We start from the raw sequence: 18,772 nt of genomic DNA, 5'->3' as shown, positions 1-18,772 counted from the left end.
AAAAGGCTCATACCTAGTCAGTTGTAAAACTGAAATTTGTCTTCCGCATTTAACCCAAATGGAGGGCTGCCTTAATAGACATCTACTTCATCGGTGCCTGGGGAAGAATGGGGTTAACTGCCTTGCTCAGGGGCAGAACGACAGACTTTTTTACCTTGTCGGCTCTGGGATTCTTTAGCTGTGCTTGATTGAGCTTGCCTGGCACAATGGAACCAATAGAATAGTCCCCAAAGTGACAGCTTTGCAAACCTCGCACACCTGGCATTCCAGACAGGCTCAATCAAACACAGCTAGGAAAAACTCCCTAGAAAGGCTAAAACCTAGGAAGAAACCTAGAGAGGAACCAGGCTATGAGGGGTGGCCAGTCCTCTTCTGTCTGTGCCGGGTGGAGCTAACAGAACATGGCCAAGATTTTCAAATGTTCATAAATGACCAGCATGGTCAAATAATAATAATCACAGTAGTTGTCGAGGGTGCAGCAAGTCAGCACCTCAGGAGTAAATGTCAGTTGGCTTTTAATAGCCGATCATTAAGAGTCTCTACCACTCCTACTGTCTCTAGAGAGTTGAAAACAGCAGGTCATGGACAGGTAGCAAGTCCGGTGAACAGGTCAGGATTCCATGGCCGTATTCCATTCCATATTGTGTAGAACAGATATGATTGTCTGTCAGATCATACCAGCTCAATTCACTCTAATCCTATCTGCGATGTCCAGAACGTTTCACATCACTGAATACACCCCACGTCCGTTCAGTGTCCTGTGTTGCATGTTGCATGTGACCCCAGGTAGTGGGTTTAAACATGCCCTTTGTTCTAACCAAAACAGCCTGGCTGGCTAGCCTTCCTCCTCTTCTGCCGATCTCTCTCTCTACCCTCTCCAATGAGAAGGAGTCGTTTGTGTTGGTCCCTTCACACTCCTTTCTCCCTCTGTCTCTGTATCTTGCCCAAACAGTTTGCACCTCTCCTTGGCAAACATAGGTTTCAAAGGCATGCTAATCCCTCGGAGCCTGTTCAGATTCTGATAAGGATCCAGGCCCAGGATGGACAGAAAACAGCAGCCAACCAGCCAGCGTTGAAAATTGAGAAATAGGGTCGTTCCACCTCAAAAAGCACAAGAAAGAATGTCACGGCAGATTTCCTCCTCTTCCTCTGAAGAGGTGAAACAAGGATCGGACCAATACGCAGCGTGGTAGGTGTCCATGGTTTTTAATAAGAAAAACTAAACATGAACACAAATACAAAATAAAAAAGTGAACTGGCAACGAAACAGCCCTGTGTGGTACAAACACTGACACAGGAAACAATCACCCACAAAATACCCAAAGAATATGGCAGCCTAAATATGGTTCCCAATCAGAGACAACGATAGACAGCTGCCTCTAATTGAGAACCAATCTAGGCAACCATAGACATACAATTACCTAGAAAGGAAACAGCCCCATAAACTTACAAAACCCCTAGACAAGAAGAAACACATAAATCCCCCATGTCACACCCTGACCTAACCAAAATAATAAAGAAAACAAAGATAACTAAGGCCAGGGCGTGACAAAGAGGATTTCGACGACACCCACCATTTCAAATTGTTCTGAAATCTTTTCTGATCAGATTAGCATTCGTTCAAAATTATTTTGTCAAAATATAATTTGATCTCTGAGACAATAAACTGATTGATTGCACCCAAATTGTCAATTTTAAATGAGAGGATTCATATAATATTCAATAAAAATATAGTACATAACATTCCATTTGGACCCCAACAAAAAGCTTACAATGAGTAAGATTCCAACTGACCCCCCATGCCAATCCGTATCAGTTTTCTATGTTTACTGAACAAAAATATAAACGCAATAATTTCAATTTTATTGAGTAAAATCATTGAAATTGTTGCGTTTATTAGGAATTCAGTCAATTGAAATAAATAAATTAGGCCCAAATCTATGGATTTCACATGACTGGGTAGGGGTGCAGCCATGGGTGGGCCTGGGAAGGCATAGACCCACACACTTTACCTAAAAAAAATTAAATCCACTAATAACCCTGTCTTACTGTATGATTGCATATGAAAATCACAATGTATTTCACATTCATACAATAGAAACACTTTTATATACAAAGACAAAAATAACTGAATGTTTTTCTACATACCACTACCAATAAAGAAAACTGACAACAATACATTCAGCTTTAAGATAGTGGCACCTCCGTAAAATCGTCTCTCTCTCAACTGGTTTACCAGCTCGTGAGCACAATTTTACACAAAACCAATAACATGTAAAACAAACTCAGTAATCCCTATCAAATGGATTCTTAATAAAATCTCCCAAACAAAATCGAGTACAAGTAAGCTACTCAGTAAAGTCTCTGACTTTTTACCTCAGCTAGCATCAAGCTAACATGTACTCTCGGGCATTGTAAATCACGTTCTTATCTCACTCAGTTCGACACAAAACCAACACAAAACCTTTCCTAAAGTGAATACCTTGACAAGGTTGTTAACTAGCATGTTATTACATGTTCTTTCAATATTAGAAAGTTTGGAAGTTCTGTTACATACCTGCAATAGTAAAAAGAACAGACACAAGTTTACATCTGCAATGTTCAGGAGCTTTCTTTATTCTGAAGAATGGTGCGCGCACTTGGCCAGAACTTGCTGTTTTTTCTACTACCACAGTGCAACAGCGCCATCTATTGGCCATCTGGACTACTAGCGCATGTAGAATCTACAAATTTAGATTAATTCAGACAAATACATAAACAAATTGGTTAAAAAATATATACGAAAGGGGTGTCTTGTTTTTAGTGACTTTGTTTTCAACCCATTACAGCAACAGTTCTGGTGGACATTCCTGCAGTCAGCATACCAATTGCACGCTCCCTCAAAATCTGTGGCATTGTGTTGTGTGACAAAACTGCACATTTTAGTGGCCTTTTATTGTCCCTAGCACAAGGTGCAACTGTGTAATGATCATGCTTTTTAATCAGCTTCTTAATATGTCGCACCTGTCAGGTGGATGGATTATCTTGACAAAGGTGAAATGCTCACTAACAAGGATGTACACACATTTGAGAGAAAGATTTTTCTGCGTGTGGAACATTTCTGGGATCTTTTCTTTCAGCTCATGAAACATGGGACCAACACTTTACATGTTGCGTTTATATTTTTGTTCGGTATAGTATGAAGCTGCAGCTCAGAGAATTGTTTCTTCATATCCTACGTAATGCATTCCCATGCTAAAAAGTTAGCATTTAAAACAGTGGCCAAGTAAACATGGGTGTCATGGCATGCAGAAATGACATGGAATGAACCAGTACCGTCTCAATGAAGTAGATAGTTGTAGCTCTGTCATGAGTGCTGACTGGAAGTGAATGTGAAGAAGGCTTTTGTGAAGCGTACGCGGCCATTTTTAATGGCTAGCCATTGTGCATTCATTTTTCACATTTACATTTTAGTCATGCTCTTGCTGCGGGCGATTCCCTGATCCACCTCTACGCAGACGACACCATTCTATATACTTCCGGCCCGTCCTTGGACACTGTGCTATCTAACCTCCAAACGAGCTTCAATGCCATACAACACTCCTTCCGTGGCCTCCAATTGCTCTTAAACGCTAGTAAAACCAAATGCATGCTTTTCAACCGTTCGCTGCCTGCACCCGCACGCCTGACTAGCATCACCACCCTGGATGGTTCCGACCTTGAATATGTGGACATCTATAAGTACCTAGGTGTCTGGCTAGACTGTAAACTCTCCTTCCAGACTCATATCAAACATCTCCAATCGAAAATCAAATCTATAGTCGGCTTTCTATTCCACAACAAAGCCTCCTTCACTCACGCCGCCAAACTTACCCTAGTAAAACTGACTATCCTACCGATCCTCGACTTCGGCGATGTCATCTACAAAATTGCTTCCAACACTCTACTCAGCAAACTGAATGCAGTTTATCACAGTGCCATCCGTTTTTCCACTAAAGCACCTTATACCACCCACCACTGCGACCTGTATGCTCTAGTCGGCTGGCCCTCGCTACATATTCGTCGCCAGACCCACTGGCTCCAGGTCATCTACAAGTCCATTCTAGGTAAAGCTCCGCCTTATCTCAGCTCACTGGTCACGATGGCAACACCCACCCGTAACACGCGCTCCAGCAGGTGTATCTCACTGATCATCCCTAAAGCCAACACCTCATTTGGCCGCCTTTCTTTCCAGCCTGTGACTGGAACGAATTGCAAAAATCGCTGAAGTTGGAGACTTTTATCTCCCTCACCAACTTCAAACATCTGCTATCTGAGCAGCTAACCGATCGCTGCAGCTGTACATAGTCTATCGGTAAATAGCCCACCCATTTTTACCTACCTCATCCCCATACTGTTTTTATTTATTTTATTTTATGCTCTTTTGCACACCAATATCTCTACCTGTACATGACCATCTGATCATTTATCACTCCAGTGTTAATCTGCAAAATTGTAATTATTCGCCTACCTCCTCATGCCTTTTGCACACAATGTATATAGACTCTCCTTTTTTCTACTGTATTATTGACTTGTTAATTGTTTACTCCATGTGTAACTCTGTGTTGTCTGTTCACACTGCTATGCTTTATCTTGGCCAGGTCGCAGTTGCAAATGAGAACTTGTTCTCAACTAGCCTACCTGGTTAAATAAAGGTGAAATCATTTTTTATTTTATTTTTATTTTTTTTAGCAGATGCTCTTATCCAGTGCAACATACAGGAGCCATTAGGGTTGTGCCTTACTCAAGGGCACGTCAACAGATGTTTCACCTAGTAAGCTCGGGGATTCAAACCAGCAACCTTTCTGCTCTTAACCGCTAGGCTAACTGCCACCCCATGACCACTTCAGCAGTACTAGCGACATCTCTGCTGATGGAATGATGTGTGGTCTCAGAGCAGACACTTCCTCCTCTCTCTATCTGAACTACATCTGCTTTGATAGAGGGCACAGATAGAAATAGATCTCTCCCAAAGGACAAGCTAGTAGCTTTGTAACTGCTCTGGTTTTCCGACTTTAAGCAATTTAATTTCTATGTCGGAAGTGAGTTAGAGAAGGTACCACTTTCTATATTTTTTTATTCTATTTTTCTCTCTCGGACCCCACTGCCCATCCTTTCAGTTCTCTGTGAATACTCACACCTCTCAGCCCTACTGGCAGAGTTGCTGTTAGGAGCCCCGTGTTCATGCTCTACATATACAGTGGGGAGAACAAGTATTTGAGACACTGCCGATTTTGAAGGTTTTCCCTACTTACAAAGCATGTAGAGGTCTGGAATTTATCATAGGTACACTTCAACTGTGAGAGACGGAATCTAAAACAAAAATCCAGAAAATCACATTGTATGATTTTTAAGTAATTCATTTGCATTTTATTGCATGACATAAGTATTTGATACATCAGAAAAGCAGAACTTAATATTTGGTACAGAAACCTTTGTTTGCAATTACAGAGATCATACGTTTCCTGTCATTCTTGACCAGGTTTGCACACACTGCAGCAGGGATTTTGGCCCACTCCTCCATACAGACCTTCTCCAGATCATTCAGGTTTCGGGGCTGTCGCTGGGCAATATGGACTTTCAGCTCCCTCCAAAGATTTTCTATTGGGTTCAGGTCTGGAGACTGGCTAGGCCACTCCAGGACCTTGAGATGCTTCTTACGGAGCCACCTCTTAGTTGCCCTGGCTGTGTGTTTTGGGTCGTTGTCATGCTGGAAGACCCAGCCACAACCCATCTTCAAGGCTCTTACTGAGGGAAGGAGGTTGTTGGCCAAGATCTCGCGATACATGGCCCCATCCATCTTCCCCTCAATACGGTGCAGTCGTCCTGTCCCCTTTGCAGAAAAGCATCCCCAAAGAATGATGTTTCCACCTCCATGCTTCATGGTTGGGATGGTGTTCTTGGGGTTGTACTCATCCTTCTTCTTCCTCCAAACACGGCGAGTGGAGTTTAGACCAAAAAGCTCAATTTTTGTCTCATGACCACATGACCTTCTCCCATTCCTCCTCTGGATCATCCAGATGGTCATTGGCAAACTTCAGACGGGCCTGGACATGCGCTGGCTTGAGCAGGGGGACCTTGCGTGCGCTGCAGGATTTTAATCCATGACGGCGTAGTGTGTTACTAATGGTTTTCTTTGAGACTGTGGTCCCAGCTCTCTTCAGGTCATTGACCAGGTCCTGTCGTGTAGTTCTGGGCTGATCCCTCACCTTCCTCATGATCATTGATGCGCCACGAGGTGAGATCTTGCATGGAGCCCCAGACCGAGGGTGATTGACCGTCACCTTGAACTTCTTCCATTTTCTAATAATTGCGCCAACAGTAGTTGCCTTCTCAACAAATTGCTTGCCTATTGTCCTGTAGCCCATCCCAGCCTTGTGCAGGTCTACCATTTTATCCCTGATGTCCTTACACAGCTCTCTAGTCTTGGCCATTGTGGAGAGGTTGGAGTCTGTTTGATTGAGTGTGTGGACAGGTGTCTTTTATACAGGTAACGGAGTTCAAACAGGTGCAGTTAATACAGGTAATGAGTGGAGAACAGGAGGGGTTCTTAAAGAAAAACTAACACGTCTGTGAGAGCCGGAATTCTTACTGGTTGGTAGGTGATCAAATACTTATGTCATGCAATAAAATGCAAATTAATTACTTAAAAATCATACAATGGGATTTTCTGGATTTTTGTTTTAGATTCCGTCTATCACAGTGTACCTATGATAAACATTACAGACCTCTACATGCTTTGTAAGTAGGAATACTGCTGATTTTGCAGGTTATCAAATACTTGTTCTCCCCACTGTATATGGTGGCTCCATAGAGACTATGAATACCTCCGTGGGTGTCATTATTTAACCTTTGACCTGGATCTGGCCACTGTCAGGCCACATGAGCAGTCAGAGCCCACCGCTGCTCAAGAAACTACTTTCGTTACTGCTGGTTTTGGTCTATTAAGCATCTGATTGCCCCATTCAAAGTGGAAAGAGATCCTGTGCAGAACTGTGGTGGGCATATATGAAGGGCTAAAGCCCGAGAGGTTAGCCAGAGAATGTTGGTCAATTCTCTTGTGGTAAATCCAATCTTCTCACTCACTCTAACACACACACACACACACACACACACACACACACACACACACACACACTAAAATACAAACACATATTTATACACCACCAGTGCAGCTCAAAGGAATGATTGGCATCCGTCTGTGAATGCTGACCGGAAGGAGGGTCAGTGAGAAAGGGAGAGGGTGGGGAGCACTTCAAGGGAGCAGGGAGGGTAGGTCTTACGGAGACCGAAAGAGGGAGGGAGAGTGGGAGGATTAACCGAAAAAGGTAGAAGGGATAGAAAGTTGCAAAGAGTTGCTGGTGAAATAGACAGAAAGAGGAGTCTAGTGAACTTGGTTGAACAAGCTGTGGACCAGGTGTGCTCCTCCTCTGCCCAGCACGGAGTGCCTATTCCTGGGTAGAAAGAGCAAAACAGGCCCCTCTGGGGCTGGATCATGGGACAGAGCCTTCCTCTGGAGACCCCAGCTCAGGACCAACACATCCCCCGCAGCGGTGAGTTTCTAGCTTACTTACTCACTCACTCACTCAGTCACTCACATACACCTGCTCTATTATCAGTCTCACAAGTACACATTTATAAATAAACTCAAACACTTTTACTCACTTATAAAAAAATATCCTTAGTGATCAGTTTTTCAATTTCTTTTCAACATCTTGGGTGCTGAAAAAAGTTTGGAGGGCAGAGGAGAGGCGGGGCTGGAGATTGTGTAATCAACAATGTTGCACACTTTATTTATCTCTCTTTACCACAGGGAATGCTAAAAGTCACTGGGATCAGGTGGATGAATATCAGCTGTGTGTGTGTGTGTGCGTGCACCCACATTACTGAGTGCAGGATACCCTTCTGACATGCTGTATGCAAAACAAAAAGATTAGCCGCACAAACACGTCTCACTGTTTGCGGCAGAGGGATTACTGGAAATATGATTTTCTGTCTGAATGTGTAGAGTGTTATTATGTGCTTTTTTTGGAGCCATACCATCCAGCATTCCCTCAGTATTGTTGTGGTATGTTATCCCATGGAGGTTAAGCCTACGAGGTTGGGTTGTCTTGCTAGGTTATTGTATTGAGATTAAGTTAGGCAACCAGCGAGTAATCGGCCTAGTGTGCCACTTGTGTAACAAGTTAAACAAGCACACCATGCAAAAAATGGACCAGCCCTTCTTGCATTTGAAATGCCAGATGGCCAGTTCGACCCTGTGTGTAGATACTAGTACACAAAACCAGGTTGAGAGATGGCTATCTTTTCAAACGAAAACTTTAGGTATTGGAATTACCTCTCTGTACCACCCACTAGTGACAAGTCAAAACTTATCTAGGCTCCATTTCAAAACATGGAAGGTGACTAGTTTAGGGTTGAGGAGGGAAAGGGAGGGTGGGCTTTCCTTGCGGAAGCAGACTCATATCTAAGTGATCAGGCTGCTCTAGGCAGTGGGCCTGCTGCTGAGGCCCTTTAATACAACACTATCTGTTCTCCACCACATGCTCACCTGACTGCTCCTGCTATGAGTCATGGGGCTGAGGCTAAACCTGGATCATAATTAGCTACAGTTTTTTACGCAAGATATGTGATAACTATGTTTCCATACTCAACGTTACAGCTTAGCTTATACAAAACTTTGCCATAGATTTTTCAAGTAACCTGCTCTTGGCAATACTATCTTCGTTCTCATGTCAGGTACAAGGTTATCTTCTAAATGTCCGTGTCCAGTTGCTGGTGGTTCTACAAAAAAATATATTAAAACCATGTTTTGTATCGAGCGGGAAATGCCTCTTGCATGTGTGTAGATCTTTGTTTTGCTCACACTGTGTAACTTGCTGTCATCTACTAGTAGAAACAACTAGTTCCTGCAAAGATGCTGGGAAATGCTAGATGTGCGTTGGCGAAGAGCCTCCCAGCACGGCACAAAAAATGGATTTAAATACTTTCTGATTTTTTTTCTCCAGATTTTTTGTAGAATCATCTGCAACTGGACACTCACATTTCTAAGAACATTTTTCCTAATGACCATTACTCAGGCCTCTTTCTTTTTGTGGTGGGAGACTTGGTGTGAGATGATGTGTAGTTCGAAAAAATAATATATGACAACTCTTTTTATTGACTCGAGTTATTATTCGTTTTTCTGAGTTACTCATTCATTTTTTGTCGTTATTTTGAACTGCTGGCCGCAATTAACTCTACAGCAGGATTAATACGTGCTTCTCCGGCTCCTGAAATGTGCGGCGACCAACAACTGTCTGTCATATATGCGCGCTGGAAAATAGATCATGCTGCAGGCAGCATAGAGAAGAAAAATACATGTTTAGAACTGATAACAGCCCCTGTGCAACAAACTCGAACTTGAGAACGAATCGTTTGGGGTGCTGCAGTTGGCGAACAATATTGTGCTTATCACCCTCACTGCAGTCAAGCAATGCATTCCACCAAGAGCCGTTCACAATCTAGTCCGGTTGCGACCACAACTAGACCTCGTTTCAAGTGTATCAATAAATAATATAGTTTGTATTCCTAGAAATCTGGGCGTTACTGACTCTAAATAGTCAAGATTTGTTATTTTGACTAAACGAGTCAAAGATCATAGTCAGTAAAAATAGCTCAACTTCCCATCACTAGTCTGAGGTGTGGAATATGTTTTGACACCAGGTGTGGCTATTAGCATTGCTTTGAGGTCATCTCAGTCTGGCGGTTTCCACTAGATAGTAAAGCCACAATGTCGAAATTGGCTATATTGTAAAAATGGGAAATCACGTTTTAAGTAGATAAATTGTAGAAATAGGTGGAACTTATGACGTTGTGGCTGTGGTAACTGTTACAGGCTTTGGTTTTCGAGGTTGGTTCTATTTAGTTGTGAATGCGCACTGATTGGAATTATCCTAGTTGATCAGGATGTGTTTCACCTGTTGCCTCATTAGTCAGTTGTTAGTTTTAGGTGATATTTAAGAGCTACAGAGCCAATGCTTCAGTGGGCATCTCTTATGTGAAACAAAGCCTTTTATCATGTCTCACCTGTTTGTTTTGTGCCACATTTATTTGCACTCCCTTACCTAAGTTGGTGTGAGTTGTCTTTTCCTTTAGTTTGTCTGCTATCAGGCAAATCCGGTGGGTGTTTGTTTAGCCAGCACCCAGTCAGTAGGCACCCCCTTGGATGCCTTTTAAAACCCCACCTGTTTTGTTCTGGTTGTCAGAGGCTCATTTGGTAGTTCCCTATTTCTAATGAGCAGCAAATTTTTTTTTTGGGGGGGGGGGGGGGGGGGGGGGGGGGGGGGGGGGGGGGGGGGGGGTGTGTAACATTACTAGTGACGACCAAGTCTGACCCTGTTTCCTTATTGGCAAGCTCTAGATGGGATGGATTCCTAATTGGACAGCACTGTCGTCTAGCCTGGTATCCTTGCTGTCACTGCATCATTCACTTTGAACCTTTCTTCCAGACCTCTCTAATGTCTGTTTTTACATAAAATCATTATACACAACACTTAAGGATTCTTCAAGAGGTCTGGGTGATTGATGATGATGGAGGGTTTATGGTATTGTTATACAACGGGTGGGTCTAATCTTTAATACTGATTGGTAAAAACCGCATTCCAGCCGGTGTCTATTCCACAAATTAGCACCGGCTAAATCTATGACGTTAAAATGCCTATTTACTCTGTTCCATCTGACTGCACAATCCACTGTCATCCCAGCCAAGTTCTAAACTTGATCTCCATTATAAAAAGCATCTAGACATTATCTCAATTTTCTTTTACACTAACATTTAGTTTTCAACAGCAGAGATTTGTATAAACCTTATAGAACAAAGACTGAACAACTGGATAGCGTCTCTAGCAACCGAACCGATAGAACGAACGATCAGCCAGCTTGGGTAGCAACCCTAGATTTGTGTCAGGACTTTATCTTGTGGAAGAATGAAATGGTATGAATAAATTCATCAAAATAATGTTTTTAATGAAAATATGTCAATCATTATTTGAATATGTTGGTAACCCGTAGTATAAAAGTGATACTGCCCTTGAAACCGGTGTTTTGAAAGATATATTGGCACAATTTGCTAACACCCCTGCCAATATACCGCCTTCTCTGGCATTATCACTTAATATTATGTCCTGTGTGCTTTATAGCCGACAGTACAGGCTATCAGTTGAAACAGGCTCTCTGTTTCCATGTGAGTGGTGGAGGTTGACTTTGTTCTCTGTCACAGTTAGAATCAGGGTGGAGTACCGTTTCCTCCCTTGTTTCCCAGAACCCTCCCCCCTTTCCTCTGTCCGAGTCACACAGCTGCAGACAGCCTCCACACACCGGACCTCCACTCACTCTTCAGGCACGCTTTTGACAAGAAAATGGGTATAGGAAGGATCCATTTGGTCACCTTTCGGATCTCCGGGATAAGATCAACTGTATTTCCTGCTACCAGCTGAATGGAGTGAATGTGCTGCCGTGTGTTTCTGGTAGTATCAGTCAGTCAACCCACTGTGGATCTGGAGTGTGTCGGCCCAGCACAGCCATCATTTATCCTGCTTGAGGGGATTTTAACTGACCTGCCTGCCGTGCTCTCCTTGTCAGAGGCAAACCGTTCTGCCAGAGCCTGCTGTGCCTGTGTGTAGGAGAACCAAGGGAGTGTATGTGTTACAGACAACTGCGTTTAGCAACTCATTCTTTGGACATCGTGAACTGAATCCACTGGTTTTTGTAACTTCCCGAAGAGATGGCTGTACATGGTTTGGACCTGGCCTCTGGACTTTGATGTTTTGTCCGTATGTGGCTTAGTAGCCTTCTGTGGGTCTCTGCACTGTCACAGCCGACCCCCGCCCCTCCCTACCTAGGGTGTTGGGATTGACTAGGGACAAGTGTTTGAGTTTTTGAACACAACCTTCTGCTTCCTCATGGCATGCTGCCTCAAGTCCCACCACCATGGAAGCTGGACCCTGACCTCTCACCCAGGTGACTTGCTCTGTAATATAACTTCCATAACCCTGCTTTGGAGCCCATTTCCACCTTTTGACATGTTTCCTCTACCTCCACTTCTGGTGTTTTGAAGGAAGGTATTGTATAGTATTATTACATCTGCCCATCAGCAGCTGGCAAATATTATAGTGTTTTTTAAGCGTGCGTTGTTGTGTGAACCGAATTGCTGGGGCAATGTTATTGTCAGGACATCCTATGTTTGTGGGACTGGTTGGTTGTTTTGCCCCAGCCCTTCTACACTGTAAATATTAAATCTGCGGAATTAATACCTCAACCTTAGAGGAACCTGGCTCACAGAGATGTTCTGTGACAGGCCTTGTGAAGCTCAGCACCTTGTCAGTCAGCCTGTCAATCACCTGAGCTGTTACCATGGCAGCTGGATGTCTGTACGTGTCTCGGAGAGAGACTCACTCAGGCCAAAGAGAGAGTCCTACCTCCAAATAATGTTAAAGGTGTATGACTCCACATTGTTAGTGAAAAAGCATAAAGAGTGCAATGTGTGTCTGTGTGCTTCCACATAGCCTGTTGTTGTTGAAAGGCTTATAACAATATTCTCCCAGTAGGGAGGAATGTGAGACTCTTGATTGTGGGAAGCTATAGGCGGAGGCTAGTGCAAGAGGAACTCTCCCATCTCATAACTGTTGGTTACTTGGTTGTGAATGTGTGGAGGAGTACATGCGCTTTCACTATCACCCTGCCAAAGCACACACAGTCCCAGAGCTCTGAGCTAACGTTAATAACCTTCCTAATGAGCCTGGCACTCCCATGTTCTTTAATCACGGTGCATATGGGTGTCAGGCTAGCATAGCTAGGCTAATGTTCCTCTGCACTTTACTCTGTGTGCATATGGGTGTCAGTCTAGCTCAGTTAGGCTATAGGCTAATGTTCTAATACAACACTTTACTCAAGAGTGCATGGGCCAGGCTAAACAGCAGCTGGTGCACAAGGTTTTGCTCGCCTGAGTTAGAGCTCAGGTAGGCTACTGTAAAAAATGTCTGGGCAAGGGTTACCTCTGCTCTCTGTGCTGTTGTTATGTTGCAGATGCCCAGTTGTAGTTGTCATAGTTCAACAGTGTTTCTTGACTCTCTATTCTTGTCTCTCTGACGCCATTGCTCCAGTTGATGAAGTTGACCACCTGCACACCACGACGGAGGGAGATGGGGACAGCACCCCTCTCCCATTCAAGGGCAAGGGCAAGTTCTCTACCCTTGGCAAGATCTTCAAACCATGGAAGTGGAGGAAGAAGAAAAGCAGCGAGAAGTTTACGGAAACTTCAGAAGGTTTGTGTTATGGTTTCGTTGTGTTTGTTAGTTTTTATGTGTTGCATTCAGTCTTTATCAAATGCCTTTTCAGTGTGTTTTCCTGTCTCCTGGTGATATGGCCAATTTTCCAGTGTGTACAGTTCAGTCTGCTTTAACAAGACGATTGTTATAGTGGTTAGAATAATATGATTTTTATTTGAAGATCTGTAAACTTACATCTTTGACTTCTGGAACGTGAGATGACACTAAAATCTGAAGTATTATCTTTGGTTTTATATGCTATCTGGAAGAAATCTGAAAAAAACCTCAGTGCATTAACGCACTGGCGTAAATTCTGTGTGTTGACGGCAGTTCTGGAGAGAAAGATGTCGATGAGACGACCGAGGCAGGAGCTTATAGAACAGGGAGTGCTGAAGGAGCTCCCGGAGAATGGTAAGAGTGCTGCCACTGGTGATGTCACTCACTCACCAGATCCCCACATGACTCAATCAGCCAGTTCCAGTTGGCTCACTTCCACTTCCCTTCCACTTACCCCTAAACTTTGAATGTTTGGCGAAAGATTGCGCCGGAGGGAGAAAGATGGCGCCGAAGGGTCTTATCGGCTCTTAACCAACCATGCTATTTTGTTTGTTTTTTCACGTTGTTCGTAACTGTTTTTTTTAAATATATTTTTACCCCTTTTTTCTCCCCAATTTCGTGGTATCCAATTGTTGTAGTAGCTACTATCTTGTCGCATCGCTACAAATCCCGTACGGGCTCGGGAGAGACGAAGGTTGAAAGTCATGCGTCCTCCGATACACAACCCAACCAGCCGCACTGCTTCTTAACACAGCGAGCATCCAACCCGGAAGCCAGCCGTACCAATGTGTCGGAGGCTACACCGTGCACCTGGCAACCTTGGTTAGCGCGCACTGCGCCCGGCCCGCCACAGGAGTCGCTGGTGCGCGATGAGACAAGGACATCCCCACCGACCAAGCCCTCCCTAACCCGGACGACGCTAGGCCAACTCCCGGTCGCGGCCGGTTACGACAGAGCCTGGGCGCGAACCCAGGGACTCTGATGGCACAGTTGGCGCTGCAGTACAGCGCCCTTAACCACTGCGCCACCCGGGAGGGTTCGTAACTTTTTTGTACATAATGTTGCTGCTACAGTCTCTTATAACCGAAAAGAGGACTGGGAATAGTCACCTCAAATTCGACGAGTCGGACTCGAGGGATATACTACGGACACCCGACCATGCCCAGATCCCCGTGATTCGCTGGAAAAGTAAACGTAGGTTTCACGGAAAGAAATCAGGATGCCTTGTGAGAATCAGGCGACTAGTGGCTAATCTGCCGTTGCCTTCCGTTCTGCTAGCTAACGTTCAATCGCTGGAAAATAAATGGGAGGAACTGAAAGCACGTATATCCTACCAACGGGACATTTAAAAACTGTAATATGTTTCACCGAGTCGTGGCTGAACGACGACATTAAGACCATTCAGCTGGCGGGTTATACACTATCGGCAGAACAGAACAGCAGCCTCTGATAAGACACAGGGTGTGGGCCTATGCATATTTGTAAATAATAGCTGGTGCACAATATCTAAGGAGGTCTCAGGGTTTTGCTCGCCTGTATCTCAGAGTTTTTATCTGTATTTTTTGTAGCTGTCTACATACCACCACAGGCCGAGGCTGGCACTAAAACTGCGCTCAATGAGCTGTATTCCGCCATAAGCAAACAGGAAAACACTCATCCAGAGACTGCACTCTTAGTGGCCAGGGACTTAAATCAGTTTTACCTCATTTCTATCAGCATGTTAAATGTGCAACCAGAGGGTAAATTCTAGACCACCTCTACCCCACACACAGAGAAGCGTACAAAGCTCGCCCTCCATTTGGCAAATAAGACCATAACTCTATCCTCCTGATTCCTGCTTACAAGTAAAAATTAAAGCTGGAGGCTCCAGTGACTGGGTCAAGAAAATAGTGGTCAGATGAAGCAGATGCTAAACTACAGGACTGGTTTGCTAGCACAGACTGGAATATGTTCCGGGATTCTTCAGATGGCATTGAGGAGTACACCACATCAGTCACTGGCTTCATCAATAAGTGCATAGAGGACGTCGTCCCCACAGTGACTGTACGTACATACCCCAACCAGAAGCCATGGATTACTGGCAACATTCGCACTGAGCTAAAGGGTAGAGTTGCCGCTTTAAAGGAGAGGGACTCTAACCCAGAAGCTTATAAGAAATCCCGCTATGCTCTCTGATGAACCATCAAACAGGCAAAGCGTCAATACAGGACTAAGATCGAATCATACTACACCGGCTCCAATGCTCGTCGGATGTGGCAGGGCTTGCAAACTATTACAGACTACAAAGGGAAGCACAGCCGAGAGCTGCCTGTGACACGAGCCTACCAGATGAGCTAAATAACTTCTATGCTCGCTACGAGGCAAATAACACTGAAACATGCATGAGAGCATCAGCTGTTCCGGATGACTGTGTGATCACGCTCTCCGCTGTTGTGAGTAAGACCTTTAAACAGGTCAACATTCACAAGGCCGCTGGGCCAAACGGATTACCAGGACGTGTACTCCGAGCATGCGCTGACCAACTGGCAAGTGTCTTCACTGACATTTTTAACCTCTCCCTGTCCAAGTCTGTAATACCAACATGTTTCAAGCAGACCACTGTAGTCCCTGTGCCCAAGGTAACCTGCCTAAATGACTACCGACCCGTAGCACTCACGTCTGTAGCCATGAAATGCTTTGAAAGGCTGGTCATGGCTCACATCAACACCATTATCCCAGAAGCCCTCGACCCACTCCAATTTGCATACTGCACCAACAGATCCACAGATTATGCAATATCTTTTGCACGCCACACTGCCCTTTCCCACCTGGACAAATGGAACACCTATGTTATTATCTATTCTTTAATAACTCTACCTACATAATAACCTCGACACCGGTAACACCGGTAACCCCCCCCCCCCCCCCCCCCCCCCCGCACAATGACACATTGACTCTCTACCGGTGCCCCCTGAATATAGCCCCGCTATTGTTATTTACTGCTGCACTTTAATTATTTTTTATTCTTATCATTTCCTTTTTTAGGAATTTTCTTAAAACTGCATTGTTGGTTAAGGGCTTGTAAGTAAGCATTTCACTGTAAGGTCTACTACCCCTGTTGTATTCGGGCGCATGTGACAAATCAAATTGATTTGATATATGTAAAGTGTAAGCAACATGTTGGACGCTCCACCACTACCCTACATATACCTATCCAGACCCTTCAGATCTGCAAACATTTAAGGGTTAGGGCAGCCAAGGGGGAGGGAGCAAATTGGAAATGGCTTTATCTTTATCAGACCAAAGTCCAGGGCTATCACACCTACACAGACAGCATAGTCGATGACAATAACAGCTTCAAATTCAGGACATTCAATGGCAGTTGAAGAAAAGCAAATTCACTCTCATGCTCCCTTTCAAACAGTATAACTGTATATTTTGGGAAGAAAATGACATGGCGTTTTTCTTGAGCTGGGGAAAGTGGAACGAATTGCACCCTGCAGCGAAATAGCTTTGAAAGTCAGTGTGTTCTGTGCTCTTACTCTGCCGGCATCAGTGTTGCAGAGACCTGTTTATTAAACATATTTTACTCCATGGGCAGAGCTCTGTTCTGAAGGGGTTGGCAGTTAGGACACCTTTCTCAAACCTTACATTCTGAATAGGGCTGCGAAATCATATCCAGATGCACCGCGGGAACAAATCCAAAAGTCCATCCTGCTCTATTTCAACAAGCCAATTAAATTTGATACTCAAATATGCAGAACATTTTGAGTAGAGATGATGGCTTTGTTAGATTTCTGGCTAACCCCTCCCTCACACTTGGTTGGTGACTCAAAGTAGTGTAGTTTATAGATCTTCTCATGTGTGCTTGATGATTGTCACTGTATGGAAAGTCTCACTGCTTGTATCCATTTTTGTGACAGAAGGGGACGATCCTCACAGCCCCAAGCAGCCCTACGTGAAGAATGGCCACACCCTGCCCGTGGGTGGAGGTGGTGGAGGGGGAAGAGGGCAGGAGAACCAGACAAGACCCCCTTCAGACTCTGGGGTGAACCCCTCAGACTTTAAGATTAACCCAGCCTGGCTGCCCCAGCCAGAGGACCGCAGGGTCCGCTTCCCCCCGGATGTAGACCGCCATGGGGACCAGGGTGGCCCCAGAGGCTCCGGACATCAGGAGGAGGGCCAGCGAGGAGGTGGAGGACGGTCCCAGGGGGAGGGGAAGTCTAACATGGCCTGGCAGGGCCAGGTGATGGGCCAGGTGCAGGGGATGGGACAGGAGGAGGGTAGACGTGGGGGCAGACTACACCTTTCTGACGGAGACAAGCGGCCGGGCCTGCAGAAGGCGCCATCAGAGGACGGAAGGAGGAGTCGCCCCACTGAGACAGCATGGAAGCCCACCCTCCCCCGGCACGCGTCCGCAGAGGAGGGAAGGGCCCGTAGAGGTGAGCTATTAACACCGACACATTCTTTTACTTTTAGATTTGTATATATTGTTGTGAATTGTTAGATATTACTGCACTGTTGGTGCTAGGAACACAAGCATTTCGCTACACACGCAATAACATCTGCTAAATATGTGTATGCAACCAATCAAATTTGATTTGACACATACACACCCTTATTCTGTGGAGTAGGGTGAAGCTGTCCCTAGACACTGATCTAAGGTTTGTGTTTTTCCCCCTAATTGAAGATTTGAAAAGGATCAGCTGATCCTAGATCTTTGCATAAAGGCAACTTCTACCTGGAGCCTGGTTTTCTGACTGCCCCTCCCTCCCTCCCTCCTTCCAGTCAGTCTTCCTCCTCTTCAGTCCTCTGGTTTGGGCCCAGATATAGACAGGAGTCTCGGAGCCTCTTTGCTCCCCTGAGTCCTGCTCCAGCTATGCGTCTTATTCAGGAACAGAAGGGAATAGAAGGAATAGCTCATCGTCTCCTCCTTTCGTAATTAATGCGGCACTATCGTTTTAACCATTCCTGCCCTTAAAAGCTAATGCCTCTCAGCTCAACCGTAAACCTGCTGAAGAGCTAAAGCTAATTGATACAATTCCAGCTATTACACACTGAGCTAAATGGCATTTAGTGTCTGCTGTTTCTTTTAGATATTATGCTGTCCCTGATTTATCTTAATCTTCTCGCTTTCTCTTTCTCTCTCTCCCTCTATTGTCTCTTTTCTCTCTCACTTCTGACACTTCCATTTCATCCCTCTCCCCCTCTTCTTTTCTCCCCTTTTCTCTCTCCCTCCGTTTTCTCTGACCTACAGTGCCTTCAGAAAGTTTTCACACCCTTGACTTTTTCCACGTTAGTTGTTACAGGCAGAATTTTAAATTGATTCAATTTAGATTTTGTGTCAATGATCTACACACAATACCCCATAATGTCAAAGTGGAATTATGTTTTTAGAAGTGTTTACAAAT

The 18,772-nt window shown here is 44.6% G+C and overlaps 1 protein-coding gene across 6 annotated transcripts in view; it reads left to right on the top strand.

Moving 5' to 3' along the window:
* LOC110490292 (phosphatase and actin regulator 4B) overlaps positions 1-18,772 on the top strand; it is a 61,392-nt gene that overhangs the window by 23,201 nt on the left and 19,419 nt on the right. For 3 of the 6 annotated variants that reach the window (XM_036949350.1, XM_036949306.1, XM_036949316.1), the window contains exons 4-7: positions 7,457-7,571; positions 13,161-13,322; positions 13,656-13,736; positions 17,285-17,803. In XM_036949350.1, coding sequence (XP_036805245.1) covers positions 7,514-7,571; positions 13,161-13,322; positions 13,656-13,736; positions 17,285-17,803 — 820 coding nt within the window. In that variant the 5' untranslated portion in view covers positions 7,457-7,513. Of the gene's footprint in view, positions 1-7,456; positions 7,572-10,974; positions 12,019-13,160; positions 13,323-13,655; positions 13,737-17,284; positions 17,804-18,772 lie in introns of those variants that run through there. The other 3 variants (XM_036949324.1, XM_036949331.1, XM_036949341.1) reach the window with 3 other exon arrangements.

Source organism: Oncorhynchus mykiss, chromosome 2 (assembly GCF_013265735.2).
Source record: "Oncorhynchus mykiss isolate Arlee chromosome 2, USDA_OmykA_1.1, whole genome shotgun sequence".
NCBI lineage: Eukaryota > Metazoa > Chordata > Actinopteri > Salmoniformes > Salmonidae > Oncorhynchus > Oncorhynchus mykiss.
Note: the sequence above shows the minus strand (reverse complement) of the source record. Positions and strands in the feature narration are given on the sequence as shown.